The sequence below is a fragment of the Calliphora vicina genome, chromosome 4, assembly GCF_958450345.1.
Source record: "Calliphora vicina chromosome 4, idCalVici1.1, whole genome shotgun sequence".
NCBI lineage: Eukaryota > Metazoa > Arthropoda > Insecta > Diptera > Calliphoridae > Calliphora > Calliphora vicina.
The window spans coordinates 53666868-53682137 of NC_088783.1; the positions used below are offsets into that span (position 1 = coordinate 53666868).

Genomic DNA, 15270 nt, shown 5'->3' on the forward strand with positions numbered 1-15270 from the left:
CGTTTGGTATGAAAGAAAAATATCGTAATTTATCAAACGTGTTTGTTGGGCTAGGATTAAGTTTACTCATTTTCATATAAGGCCAACAAATTTTATTTTTTAAGAATACGAATAGGGCGCCTAATGCCCCGGACTTTCCAAAAAGCCCGATTAATATCATCCGAACCCGCTCTATTCTTCTGAGTAAATACAAGTAGTGTGTGATATGTCGTTTAGTTTTCGTTTAGTCACATGGAAAAAAAGGAGGACTAGTCTGATCTCTTCCCCATTGAGGGTAAATAAGTTGAAGAATCTTTGTGAATGATTCAGCATGAATGTTACTGCGATGCCTAAGGGATATTTAGGAAATCATTTATTCCCGGATCTGGACAATGTAACTTATAAATGGCACCGAGAATTATATGGACCAAACTAAGAAAAAAATAAAATTTTATCAAAATCGACCACGCCCACTGCCCATACAATCCAAATAGATTTTTTCGCATAAAATTTTTCCTATCCAAGTAAAAGTCTAGAAATTTGGTACATATATTTTTTGAAACAAAAGAACTTATGCTAAGTTTTATTAAAATCGGCCATGCCCACCGCATACTGCCCATGCAATCCAAATGCAATACATTTTTGTGCAAAAATTATAAGGAGTGGTCGTAGAGCATTGAAATTTGGCACCGAGATTTATATGGACTAAATTAAGAAAAAAATTAAATTTTATCAAAATCGTCCACGACCAACGCCCACTGGCCATATAATCCAAATTGATTTTTTTGCATAAAATTGTTTATATCCGAAAACTATTTTTTTTTAAATCGAAACAATACACTCCCACGTTTCATGTTGGGGGAAAGTGGGGCTACATTTTTTTTCTCCATAGAAAATCATGGACTTTACTTCAATTTTTTAAAAATAAAATAAAATTTTTCTTAAAACTATAAGTGTACATTTCATCTTTAAACATATCTCTACAAAACTGCATCATTTGATTTTTGAAATTGAGTGTTTGAAAAATTGACTTTTTGACACCAAAATCCCTCTATGCGCTCTATTCTTCTGCGGAAATCGAAATAGTATGTGATTCTATCAATACATGTTTATTTAGTTGTAAGCGACACAATGCACAGTGGGGAATTTTCGAAAAAAGTGTAAATAAATGTGTAAATTCTAAACTGATAGTCCGATTTGAATAACATTTTCCTCGGCCATAGAGAATATTGAGTTTAGGTTTTGAATATAGACACAGTGTTCCTTAACCAATCGATGTTCAAACTCTTTTACATACAATTTAGTCAAATCAAATAAATTGTTGAACAAATGTTTATTGACAATCTAAAATAAATATATTAACACAACAATATCACCTTTCAAAACTCTGGCTACAACATGCATGCAACATAATAATAAAAAACCACAATCTACAATTTAACCATCACTAAGTTGCAACTTTTAAATTGATTACATAACTTAAATTTAAAGTAAAATAATTTAATTTTGTTTAACAAAAATGGTCAGCTTTAAATGTTGCACCAACAAAAACACTACATAATTTATAATGTTTCCTTATGATTATTTTCATATTTTTTTTGATTGCAGATGAAGTCGTTGGCCTTAAACTTGTTAAAATCATTACTTCTTGTACTATTTGGCGCGGTGTTGGCAGCCACTAGCAGCAGCTCATCTTCAGCGGCAGCTTCATTGGCAAACACATCTTCAGCCAAAACATTAATTTCCGTGGCGAATAGAGCACTGCCAACAACAACACCAATACCACCATCATTACAAGCGCCACCACACTTACAATTAAGACGTCATACTTTACCTGCCACAGCAGCAACATCAAAGCCCCACACAATAACAACAACAACAACGGCAGCAATACGGATGGCAAGCGCGAGCAGTAGTAGTAGGCCACGTTTGCTGTTGGCAAGGCACGCGGCCAAACAAATTGCAACAACAGCAACAACAAAAGCCACAACACCAACCTCAACAATTATGACCAACTCGAAAAGAAAACCCATCATAACCGAAACCTCTACATTAGACTTAACAAGACTAGTGCGGCATATTGATGCCACAACATCAACACAATCGACACCAGTGTCACTGAAGAATGGTGGTGGTGCAGGAGTACGACAACAACGTAGTTTTCATAGCAATGGAGCCCAACCTTATGAAGACACTGAAACGAAACTTAAATACAAGACTCTAGAACGACGACAATATACACGTTCCTATAGCCCCACGACAACGACAACCACTGCAACATCTACAACAGGAAAACCACAACACTTGGGTGCCATGAGACAAAGAACAGCATCACAGCATTCATTGAATGATGGCTCCAATACACCTCGTCAATCGAAGCAATCGTCATTACCGTTACTTGACGATGGTCTCAAGACAATAACAACAACAACAACATCAAGAGCAGCAGCATCATCTACCTTAGATGCTGCCACATCCAGCAACCATGGCAACAAAAAACTGACAATTCTGCACAATCAGCAGACACCAAAAACGTGAGTTTCCATTTTTGTTTTAATACTTTTTTTGTTTGTTTTTGCATACAACCGATTTTGTTGTATTTAAAAAAATATTTAATTTTTAACATTTCTGTTTGATCGTTGGTTATTTATAATCGTTTTCGTATTCGTTGCAAGACTGCAACTGTGAGTCATGGGGTTATAAGTTGCATTTTGACTTCGGCTGTTCGTCTTATGTGCAGCAGTTTCTTGAGTTGGCTTTAGTTCTTAGCGGCCATAAATTTGTCTGGCATAGAAATTCCTTTCAAAAGTATTTCTTAGATCTTGGCTAGATAGCGACACGTTAATGGTGTTGTGTTAGAAACTTAAAAAAAAGATCTCATTTTGATGCTAGATTAGATGCAGTGATAAATGAAAATGAATCTCAAGATTTAAATGGAAAATAACGTTTTAATAGCAGACACACTTTTGAGTTTTAGGTGAATGAAATGGAATTTAATGTACAAGTATTTATTTGAAAGAACGTGGTAAATTTAATAAATGAACTCCGAAATTGCAGATTTATAAAAATAGAAAATACTCTGCATATTTTAAGTATATTTTAGTAGAAAATGAAGAACATGTTAAAATTTTGCCTTCTTAATATCCAAAGACAAGTGGTCGGCTTCTTGGATAAAGTTCCACAAGGATGCCGAACCTTCATGAACGATCACTAGATATAAAAAGTTGCACTTTTCTCCTAATCTTAAAGAATGCTTAAGAGATCTTTCACAGCGAAGAATATCTAGGATCTGTGCAATACACCTTATATATATTAATATATAGCTTGGAGAAACCCGATTAATAACATCTGAACCCAGATAATTCCATTACGAAAACACACACACTTCTTCGACACAAAACAAAGTAAAGGAGAGGACAGTCTCAATGAATGGTTTAGTATTACTGTTATTACGACGTCTAAGGGATCATTGTAGCGCAGGAAATTTTATATTCGGTCTAGCCCGACCATATAATACCCTACACCAAGTAAATGAGCAAAAACATTTTTCTTTTAAAATATTAATAATTTATATTCGTGAGTGATTTTCGAAAGTGGTCCTTATATGGGAGCTATGACCAATTATGAACTGATCACACATTTTTTAGTATGAAAAAGTGCAATTTTTTTGAAGGACGGAGTTTTAAAGTGGCATATTTTTTAATCTAATTGAGATATTGACTTGAAATTTTTTTTGTAAGACCAAAAATTAACTTATCTAAACAAAAAAATATAGCTCGAAATGATCAAATTGTTCCTAATATTTGCAATCCTATTAAAATGTTGATATAGTAAATTTTAGTTTTAGAAATTCAATGAATATGTAATATATAATAAAATCTTTATTTATTAACGAAACTCAATGAAATTTTCAGCGTTTTTTAAGTTTGTCATAAAAACTTGTCAAAAGGTCAAAGGGAATCCCGCAATTCCTAAAAATTGGAGCAAAAATCTCAAAAATGTTATTTTTTACAATTTTGGCTATGGGTCCACATTTCCTTCGGGGCTGGGAAAATACTTTAAGGATAAATAGGGAACACATCAGGGTTTCCAAAGCAGCTTTCCGTTTTCTGATCCCTGCCTTTGGGATTTTAGAACATGTGGCCCAAAGTTGAAATTTTGATAAAAAAATAGGTCAATTTCTAAAGGGGGTAGGGCCGACATGTTCCAAAAATAGGACATGTTTTTTATACCAAAATGTTCTCCGTAAAGAAACTTTATAGAAAAACATAAAATTGTTATACGTTCTTAAAGAAAGTTGTTTTTTAATAATAAAAGAGTTAAGTCACCTTTTTGTTCAAAAAACAGCAAAAATATACTATTTTTTGAATTTTTAAACTGAAAATCGGTTATTTTTGGATTCGTAATCGATATTGCTCTGACATCTTTTGTATGTTATTGGTAATTTAGTTGTCTAACAAAAAATTTCGAGTCCATTCGGTCCAAAAGTGCGCCCTATATTTTTAAAAAAGCGGACCAAGATATGGCAAAATTTCAATTTTGAAATGCCTATAACTAGGAAATTATAAGAGATAAATAGATAAATTTCAAGACCCAGCCGAGCGCTTTCCAAAAATATAAAATTCTTTGAAATCGGATGGGAAACAAAAAAATGGCAGGTGTTTAAAAATTTTACATGTCGAAGGTACCCTACTTTGAGCCCCCATAGCGCCCCTATGGGGGCCGTTTTAATAACTTAAACTCGAATACTCCTTGGCTACGCCCAATTCAAATTTTATCCCGCTCGGACCAGCCGTTTAGAAATGCCAGATTTATTTCCAAAAAATTTAATCGACTCAGAAAGTGATTCTAAGTCGATCGGTATACTTTAATAAATATTTTTACAAACATCTGCACAAACGCATTATACCTTCCCCACTATGGTGTATAAATATCATTATAGATCAGGTCTGGTTCCAGGTCAATTCTTAGGGGGGAAAAATAAATTAAGATTTATTTTACATTTTTCTTTTTTTCCTTTTTATACCCTTCACCTTCGTGATAAGGGTATATATAAGTTTGTCATTCCGTTTGTAATTTCCACAATATAATTTTCCGACCCTATAAAGTATATATATTCTGGATCCTTATAGATAGCGTAGTCGATTAAGCTGTATGTATATCTGTCTGTCTGTCTGTCTGTCTGTCTGTCTGTCTGTCTGTCTGTCTGTCTGTCTGTCTGTCTGTCTGTCTGTCTGTCTGTCTGTCTGTCTGTCTGTCTGTCTGTCTGTCTGTCTGTCTGTCTGTCTGTCTGTCCGTTGAAATCAATTTTCTGAAGACCCCAGACATCTTCGGGATCCAAATCTTCAATAATTCTGTCAGACATGCTTTCGAGAAGTTTGCTATTTAAAATCAGCAAAATCGGTCCACAAATGGCTGAGATATGAGGAAAAAACCAGGACAACCTCGATTTTTTACCTATTTTTGACCTATATCTGGATTATTAAGTCATTAATATAGACAATATGGATATCTAATGATAGACCTTTTCAACGACGTATATAAGACCATAGTAAGTTGAACCTACAATGGGTCAAAATCGGAAAAAATATTTTTTAACTCAAAAAAAAAAAATTAAAAATCAAAAATTTTTTTTTTAAATTTAAAAAATTTTTATAACAATTTTAAATAACAATTCAACATTTTTTTTTCCAAAAAATTAACTTAAAAAAAAATTTGTTACCTAAAAATATTTAAAATTTGTATTTTGAAGTATAATTTGGTATATAAGATTCTGCACAGCCGAATATAGCTCTGTTACTTATTTATATTAAATCTATTCGGTATTTCCTTTTTTAACCCCCCTGGATTCGAACTTGTCCTATAATTGTTCCATGTGGCAAACGCTATATCTGCTTCTGTAGAGTATGATCTGCTCATTCGGTTTCGTCTAGTTATAAGAGACACAAAGGTGGACTAAGATAAATCCAATGACCTTGCAAATGAAAACTTTTGACAATCGCATATCAGTGATTTAGAAATTGTAAAGTGTTATTTTTCAATAAAGGCTGTTAGCAACTAATTCACTAATATAAATTTAAACTCATTTTTATTGTCTGCTAAGCTATTTATCACTCTTAATAACATGTTCCTTATCCTTTCAGACCTCGCATGATACAACGTCTAGTTGCTGGTCATATACAAAATGCCGAAGGACGCTCCACCTATCAAGTCTCGGCCGTAACAACCAATAGCACTATTACAAATTCAACATCGGCAAAAATATCCCCTGCAAATTATTTGCCACGTAGACCTGCAGTCTTAAGCAGCAGTTATAGAAATACACAATTAAATGCCAACATAAGAGTAGCATCGACCACACCTTCCACTACAACGACAACAACATCATCTAAAGCCAGCGAATCTTTAATTGACTCCAATCATGATGTTGACTATCACGATGATGATGAAGCACTCTTAGACGATCCGGGAGATTTTGATAATTGGGATAATGGTATATTGAGATTAAGTGCGGGTTCTGGCAAGGAAAATAAACTAAAAAAGACGAAAGAGGATTCAAAGAAAACTTTGTCAGATCAAGTAAGAGATGGTAAATATGGCTTGATAGAAAAGGAATTATTTAGGAGAACACCCAAAAGACCGGGAGTTTTAAGCTATTTGCCCAACAAAGAAGTGCCTGAAGATAATGAACGTAATTTTGGTGGTTTGAATGAGGAAGACATATGGTTGGCCGAGGATCATTTGTTGGTCATAAAGGGTGGCAGTCTTAATGAAGATAATCCCGAAGAGCCCTGGCCGGCTATAGATGATTATAATGCGGCTGGTAGGCAAATTAAAATTCCGAGTAATCCCAAAGTTCCGCCACCCTTTCCTGTCCAGCTCGAAGAAAACGGCCCCGTACAGCTTATCGGAAATAATAAACTCACGATCGTCTATCCGCTCACTAACGAATCGCTACCAGTTTATACCATCGGCACGCAAGCCCACAACACGGCAGCCACGGATGACGGTGACGACGAGAAAAATCTTATTACCCGGCCGGGAAAGGCTAAGAATGCTAAAGAGAACCAACCGGGTTACAACTACCCGTCGCCCTCGCTACCGTGGCTTTACAACAACCAAACGCTTACGAATAAAGCATTAAGTGATGGTAATGCTGATAATAAACCTGTTAATTTCCCCGTATTGGGGCCCTTCCTCTATGGTCGTAATGGTTCTTTGGACAATATTAATGGCACCGAGGAGTTTGATGAAGATGATCCCTCTCTATATTATCCACCACCCTATTCTTTTGTTTACAAAAGTAATTATTCAAATCGTGTGCCGCCAGGACCTTTAGTGCCGGGCATTGTAGTGCCACCACCTCCTGAACATTTTAGCAAATTGGAAAAGCAAGAGAAGGAAAGAAGACCTTGGTACTCAAGTACTCAGGTTCCACCATTAAGATATAGAGTTTATAGTACCACAACTTCAACTCCTGCCACTACCACGACAACTACAACAACTACCACCACTACTGAGCAACCCTACAGACCAGTGGTTACCAAAATATCGGAATATACTCCAAAGATTATTAATATTGTTAACCCAGCACCCAGACCTGTATACTCTCCCACACAATCTCCCAGATTTTCCATTACTCCCTCTAATAAAATTCCTTCCAGAAATATTGAACCTGTACCGGTACCTGTGGCAGTTCCAATTCCCATATATCCCGTGAATTCCAATGCAAGACCAAATATTGTTTCCTTTGTACCCACCACACAGGAACCCAATGTTGAAACTCTCTCCAAGGCAAATCCTATTTACTATGAATACTTCGAGGCTAAACGTCAGCAGGGGGGTGCAAATGCCATCGATGATTATGTATCGACGACATCAAAACCATTATCATCTTCTAAACCCATTAAATTGTACGCCACCAGCAAAAGACCTTTTAAATCACAAGGCCATCATCGCCATTATTTACAGCCAGGGCCACCTAATCATCGCTATGTGGACGAAAGTGTGGTGAGTATTACTCCCAAGCCGGAGATACGCTATAAACCTAGACCCGTATTTAAACAAAGACCTTTGCAAAACTTTGAGCAGGAAGTCAATGCCATACGGGAAACATTAAGATACTATCAAAATCAGGAATTACGGGACAATAATATACCTAGAACACCAAAGGCTAAACCGGTGTTTGATTATAACTATGAGGGTTCCAAAACGGAGGAAGGAGAGACCAGAAATCAATTCCAACCTCCAGTGGAGTATGATGGAGAGCCTTTTAAACCCATGGTTACTTACAGTCCAGCGGTAAATGATGAAAACGCCTTTAGAGCTGTAGGAGTTGATAAAATAGGAGCTGATGATGCCCAGCCCGAAGGTAGAGAAGATTTTGCTGAAGCACCTAAATATCCCACCACAACACTACTACCGGTGCAGCCTCAGGGTCGCCCCAAGAAACTAAGAGTTGGTGCGAAATATTTGCAACAACCTCCCCACCAACAGGGTTATTTAAATGCTCCGCAAAGACAACAGACTTGGGTGGCAGTGAATAAACAAGAATTTAATGAGTATGTTCAAGCGGAAAGTCCACCACAACGAGAACGTTATCAGGAACCTATACAACAACACGTACCACTGTTAACAACACGTAACCGAGAATATCCAGGTTATTATTACGGACCAGGCAGACAAAATAATCGTTTTTATGAGCAACCCTTTCAAAATGTTCCCTCGCGTAAAATAATCAATTACAGACCACAACATCAAACGCAGCAGCAGCAACAGCCCCAACCGCCTCAGCAACAACAGCAAGTATGGAGTTTAGAAAATGATACTTTGGTAAATGAGCTGCCCAATAGACCACCCATTAATCCAGATGCCGAGTTTATAGATCCCTACTTAGTGGGACCTTCCATCAATAATTACCCATATCAGCAACAGCAACAACAGCAGCAGCAACAACAACAAAGGTTAGCCTATCAACAACAACAGCAGCTTCAACAGCAACAACAACAGCAGCAACCTCCACCACCCGTATCACATCAATCCCAATACTATTCACGACCCCATTTAGCTCAAAGAATACCCGGACGACAATTTCAACAGCAGCAACAACAGCAGCAGCAAAACCCTCCGCCACCACCGTTTTCTTTAATTAACGATGAATTGGTTAACTATAGACAGCCCTTGCCACCCATTAATCCCGACAGCGAATGGATAACACATCCTCAGGTGATACGCAATCCACAACAACAGTTTTATAGATCAAACAACTTTCGGTTACCGCCCCCGCCACCCGCACCCATTTCAAATGTGGGTGGTGAAGCGGAGGTTTATTATTTAACACCGAAATATCGTCGTGCCAATAATCTCAGCAATAATCGCTATCAACAGCAGCAGCAACAACAACAACAACATTCCAATAACAATAATAATGGTAAATAGGTTTGGTAGTTATTTACATCAGGTAATTGTTATACAAAGTGTTATATTATGCAAGACAAATTTATAAAGTGATGGGAAATGGGATACTAGCTCAGTTTCGTAAACAAAATAAGTGTTATACAATGTGTTATACTATGGTAATTTATTTTATTTGCTAACAGTCTCAAAAAGGCAACAAAATCGTATAAACTTGTAAATTGGTATAACTGTTATACCAGCAAATTGTTATATAAATTGTTATACTAAGACATGTTGTTGTTTTGGAGTATTAGCTAACAAATCTATAGTATTTAAACCACTTACTAAACAACAGTTATACAAACTGTTATACTAATTGTTTTCTTATCAATACTTAACAACTTCAAGGAATCACAGTTGCATTGCTAAAAACTGTTATACTGCTATATTGGAAGCAACAGTTAATGTTGTTTATGCCAACAACTGTTATACTATTATATAAAGTGTTATACTGCAACATTTTCTAAATTTTATTAGCCAACATATATATTTATTGTGTTTTAAATAAGGGAAACTCATTTGAGTAAACAAAAGAACTTTTATACAAACTGTGAAATGAAATTATTAAATTTTATAAGAAACTGTTATATTGTTTTTATTTAAAGTATATTTTTTTATAATGAAATAAACTTTTTGGTTGTAATAGAATTAAAACTGTTATAATTGAAGTCTTAAGGTTGGATATTTAATAGAAGTTTTGCAATCCAAAGAGAGTAACTTACAAACTGGTATACTGTGACAATTTTTCTTTCCAAACATAGTTTTAAATATTAAAATATTATACTAACTGTTGAAAATGATGAAATTTAAATTTTGTATTGAAATAATTTTTATGGAAACTGTTATATTTGTTTCTCTTTTAAAACTGTTGAATGAAGAATAAAACATTTGGTTAATATGAAATAAAAACTGTTATAATCCATATACTAACGTTTGAAATTAGCTAAAAAACCAATCTTACAAACTGTTATACTCTGAAAATTAGCTTAATTCAATAGAAATTCATAACTAATATGATATATATTGTGGTAGTTTGATTTTAAAAAAACCAAAACTTTGGAAACAAATTCCCAACATACTGTTATACTGTCATAACCATGCTTTGTAAGCTTTGCATAACAGTACTGTGACAATTTGCTTAAACTAAATGAAATGCCTTGAATACAAACAAAAAGTTTGAAAAACAAATTTCAAATAAACTGCTATACAGAGACCATTTAATTCGTAACAGAAAACTGTTATATTAAACTATTATACTTTAAAAATTTGCTTAATTCAATACAAATTCTAAACTAATTTGATATATTGTGGCAGTTTGACTTTAAAACTAACTAAAACTTGTAAAAACAACAAACTGTTATACTGTCATGTATATCAAAACTATAATACAAATTGTAGAGGGTAAAAGTATTTTAAAAACTTAAAAAATGTTGTATTATAAAACAATATACAAACTATTGTACTGGTACAACACTTTTAATATACATGAATGTCTTGCAAACTGTTATAATCTACAAATTTGCTTAATTGACTTTAAATTATGTCATACTAAACTGATATATTGTGGCAGTTTGCCTTTAAAACGAACTAAAACTTTGGAATACAAATTACAATTAAACTGTTATACTGTCATGTATGTCTTGAATACAAACAAAAAGTTTGAAAAACAAATTTCAAATAAACTGCTATACTGTGACCATTTAATTCGTAACCGAAAACTGTTATATTAAACTGTTATACTCAAAAAATTTGCATAATTCAATACAAATTCTAAACTAATTTGATATATTGTGACAGTTTGGCTTTAAAACTAATTAAAACTTGTAAAAACAACAAACTGTTATACTGTGACAATTTGCTTAATTTAATTAAAATGCTGTCATACTAAACTAATATTAAAAACCATATTCCCTTGAATACAAACAAAAACTTTTAAAAATAAATTTCAAATAAACTGTTATACTGTGACTATTTTTCACTGTAAAAATGTCTAATAAAGTAACCATTTAAAAAAAAATATTTCATAATAGAAAACTGCCTAGTACTCCAAATTGTGTATTAAATGAATGCAAACAAATTAATATAATAGTATAACTGTTATACACTACAAAGATGATAGCCTTATTAACTACTTATACTCTGACAATTTGCTTAATTCTATTCAAATCCTATCATACTGATATTGTGACAATAATAAAAAATAATTTCAAACAAACCGTTATACTGTGACTATTAGTGCTTTCTGAACTATAAAGAATGTCTTATAAACTGTTATACTTTTACCATTACATTGCTATAAAGCTGTTATACTAGAATAACACCTGTATTGAGTAGAAAATTGCAGACTTGAAAATGTTAACTATCAATATAAACTGTTATACTAGTATACTACTTCTATCAATTTTCTACTATTATACAAATTGTACTAGTATTACACTTTTATCAAATGTATAAATAGCAAGCAATTGCACACTTGTAAAAACTGGGTTATCAAAACTGTTATACTATTATAAAATTTATAAAAACTGTTATAATATAAAACCAATTACACATGTATAGCAAACAATTTGACATTTTAAAAATCATTGTAATACAAACTGTTATACTGGATTGTTATACTCTAAAAAGTAAATATTTGGTTTTTGTTTAACACTTTTCTAGAAATAAAAAAATATTAAAATTTTATTGAGTATGACTGAATATCCGGCATAAATTATAAATTAATTTTTGTTTATGAAACTGATTCTTAATCCCTTTTTTTAGAAAAACTTTAAAATTTTATGACACTTTACACTTTAAACAAAAATAGAAAATCAAACAGCTGTGCAATAAGATTTACTTATTTTTATATAAATTAGAATTAATAAATTATTGTGTCAAGCAACTTTTATATTTTCTTAGCAATTTATAAACAAAAAAAAAATCGTAATAAATTTATGAAGAAAGTTTAAAACATTTGTAAATTATTAACAATAATAGACATGTTTTCACCAGACAAAATTAACCAATTGTTATCAGAATTTTATATAGAAAAAGGTTCTGTTATACATATTTAAAAAATCAAACAGCAATTCTCAAAATCTCTTAAAGTGAAAACAGATAATGCTAAACTAAATGACATATTATATTACATTATTAATTTTATCAAAACGAATTTATGATTTTCATATAATTCAGAAACATGAATGGAAAATAATTTTAAAATTATTTATGAAAAATACTCAAAAATTATTTGAAAACTGTGCAATTTTCATACAAAACTTTTTAAACTAATTTTCTAAACATGTTTCTGTATCAGTCCCTTAAAGAAATTTCCTTTTCGTTTCCAATTTCATAATTTATATGAATTTGTATATAAAATCTCAATATTTTTTTATATTTATTATTTTTTCTTAACAATTAAATGACCACTTGAAAAATAAATAAATATAAAAGGCAAACTATTAAATATAGGCAAAAAAATTAATAAATAATAAAAAATAAATAAACCTGGTCAAAGTAAAACTTTAATAATATTAATTAATACCTTAAATAACTACTTAAACTTGTAAATAGATTTTAAAAACGTAGTATTAGAAATGTTATAAAAATTATTAAAAATAAGTCTTAGAGTAAATTATGACTATATTACTAACATAATTACAACTCTTAGCCCCATTTTCTCAATATCTGGTTATTTTTTATCGTGACGATATACTGACATTTCTCATACAAAAATTATATTAATTGGAAGTATATACCGCCAGGATAAAATATAACCAGAAATTGAGAAAATGTTGTTAAGTTTAAATTTGAATAAATATTTACTTTTTATAAAAAAAGCCATAATTTTTAAGTTAAATTTAAGTATTATCTTTTTTAAAATTATGTATTGTAGTTTTATACTTATGTATTTGTAATTGTGAACTATTTTAGAAAATGTATCTAATTTTTACTAATAAATTTTTAAAAATTTAGTTTTAAGTCGATAACATTTAAATAAATTATTCCCAAAAATGATGATGCGTAAATAAATAAATAATTTGTAAAAATATATACGAAACTCGAATAAAGAATAAAAAATAAATTTTGAGTTTTATTTAAAATCCGAAAACAATTTACAAAAAGAGTGTGTCAAGAAAAAAACTTGTACTAAAGGTAGGGTCACACATGACAAATATTTGACGAAAAAGACGTACCCACTACAAAAATACATTAGAATTCTTTTATTTATTTGAAAAACTTATTTTACTTAGGATGATTCGAAACAAAAAAAATTGTTTTATTTTATTTAATGCTGCACAGTGGTATGAGAAAAAAAGAGGGAAATAAATCTGTAACTTCTAAACCCTTAGTCCGATTTGAATGAAATTTCACATGCGCAAAGAGGAAGTGTTGTCGAGTTTTGAACTTGGACCTTGTGAGACCACCAGGAGCTGAGCCAGGGGTCCCCAAAGTAGGACACCTCGGGTATGTTCAGTTTTAAAAATGTTCGTATTTCTTCGTTTGTGTTCCGATTTCAAAAAAAATAACACATATAGAATCTTTTTGCCGAGCACTACATAGCTATCTATCGTCGTAGCTATCTATTATCTCTTATAGCTTAGGAGATATTCGCATCTGAAAATTAAATGTTCAGCATTTTTACCCACCCTACTCCAGTTTTTTGATGACAGCGGTTCCAAATATTTCCCGATTTTCTCCATTTTTCTTTTGTAGGAAAGAAAGAATTGTTTAAAAATCATGACTGAATCCAAAGTTACATGCATTTGAATTTAAAAAATTTTAAAAAGACGATTTTTCGCTATTTTTTGGGAAAAAACTTTTATTCATTTTAAGTTATCTAAAAAATTTCTAAGAGTATGTATAATGAATTTGTACTGTTTGAAAAGCTAACTTTTTATACCCTTCAGCTTCGTGAGAAGGGTATATATAAGTTTGTCATTCCGTTTGTAATTTCTACATTTTTCATTTCCGACCCTATAAAGTATATATATTCTGGATCCTTATAGATAGCGGAGTCGATTAAGCCATGTCCGTCTGTCTGTCTGTCTGTCTGTCTGTCTGTCTGTCTGTCTGTCTGTCTGTCTGTCTGTCTGTCTGTCTGTCTGTCTGTCTGTCTGTCTGTCTGTCTGTCTGTCTGTCTGTCTGTCTGTCTGTCTGTCTGTCTGTCTGTTGAAATCAGTTTTCTGAAGACCCCAGATATCTTCGGGATCCAAATCTTCAATAATTCTGTCAGAGATGCTTTCGAGAATTTTGCTATTTAAAATCAGCAAAATCGGTTCACAAATGGCTGAGATATGAGGAAAAAACCAAGACAACCTCGATTTTTGACCTATTTTTTTACCTATATCTGGATTACTAAGACATTAATATAGACAATATGGATATCTAATGATAGATATTTCAAAGACATTTGCAACGACGTATATAAGACCATAGTAAGTTGGACCTACAATGGGTCAAAATCGGGAAAAAAATTTTGAACCCGAATTTTTAAAAAAAAAAAAAAAATTGAAAAAACCAAAAAAAAATTTTATAATTTAAAAAAAAAAAATTTTTTAAATTTAAAAAAAAAATTTTAAATTTAAAAAAAAAAATTTTAAATTTAAAAAAAAAAATTTTAAATTTAAAAAAAAAAAATTAAAATAACAATGTAAAAATTTTTTTTTTGAAAAAAATCAAAAAACAACTGGAAAAAAAATTAAAAAAAAGTATAATTTGGTGAAGGGTATATAAGATTCGGCACAGCCGAATATAGCACTCTTACTTGTTTAAATTTTAAATGACAAAAAAAATTTATAATTTTTGATACCGAGGTCCATTCAAAAAACGCCTATTTTTTATGTAAAATTC

The 15270-nt window shown here is 31.9% G+C and overlaps 1 protein-coding gene across 1 annotated transcript in view; it reads left to right on the forward strand.

Annotated features, from left to right (window-relative positions):
- Positions 1 to 12251, forward strand: part of LOC135959310 (uncharacterized) — a 136793-nt gene extending 124542 nt beyond the window's left edge. The window contains exons 5-6 of the mRNA XM_065510456.1: positions 1588 to 2513; positions 6123 to 12251. Of these exons, the coding sequence (XP_065366528.1) occupies positions 1588 to 2513; positions 6123 to 9417 (4221 nt within the window). The 3' untranslated portion in view covers positions 9418 to 12251. The remainder of the gene's footprint in view (positions 1 to 1587; positions 2514 to 6122) is intronic.
- Positions 12252 to 15270: the final 3019 nt, after the last annotated feature.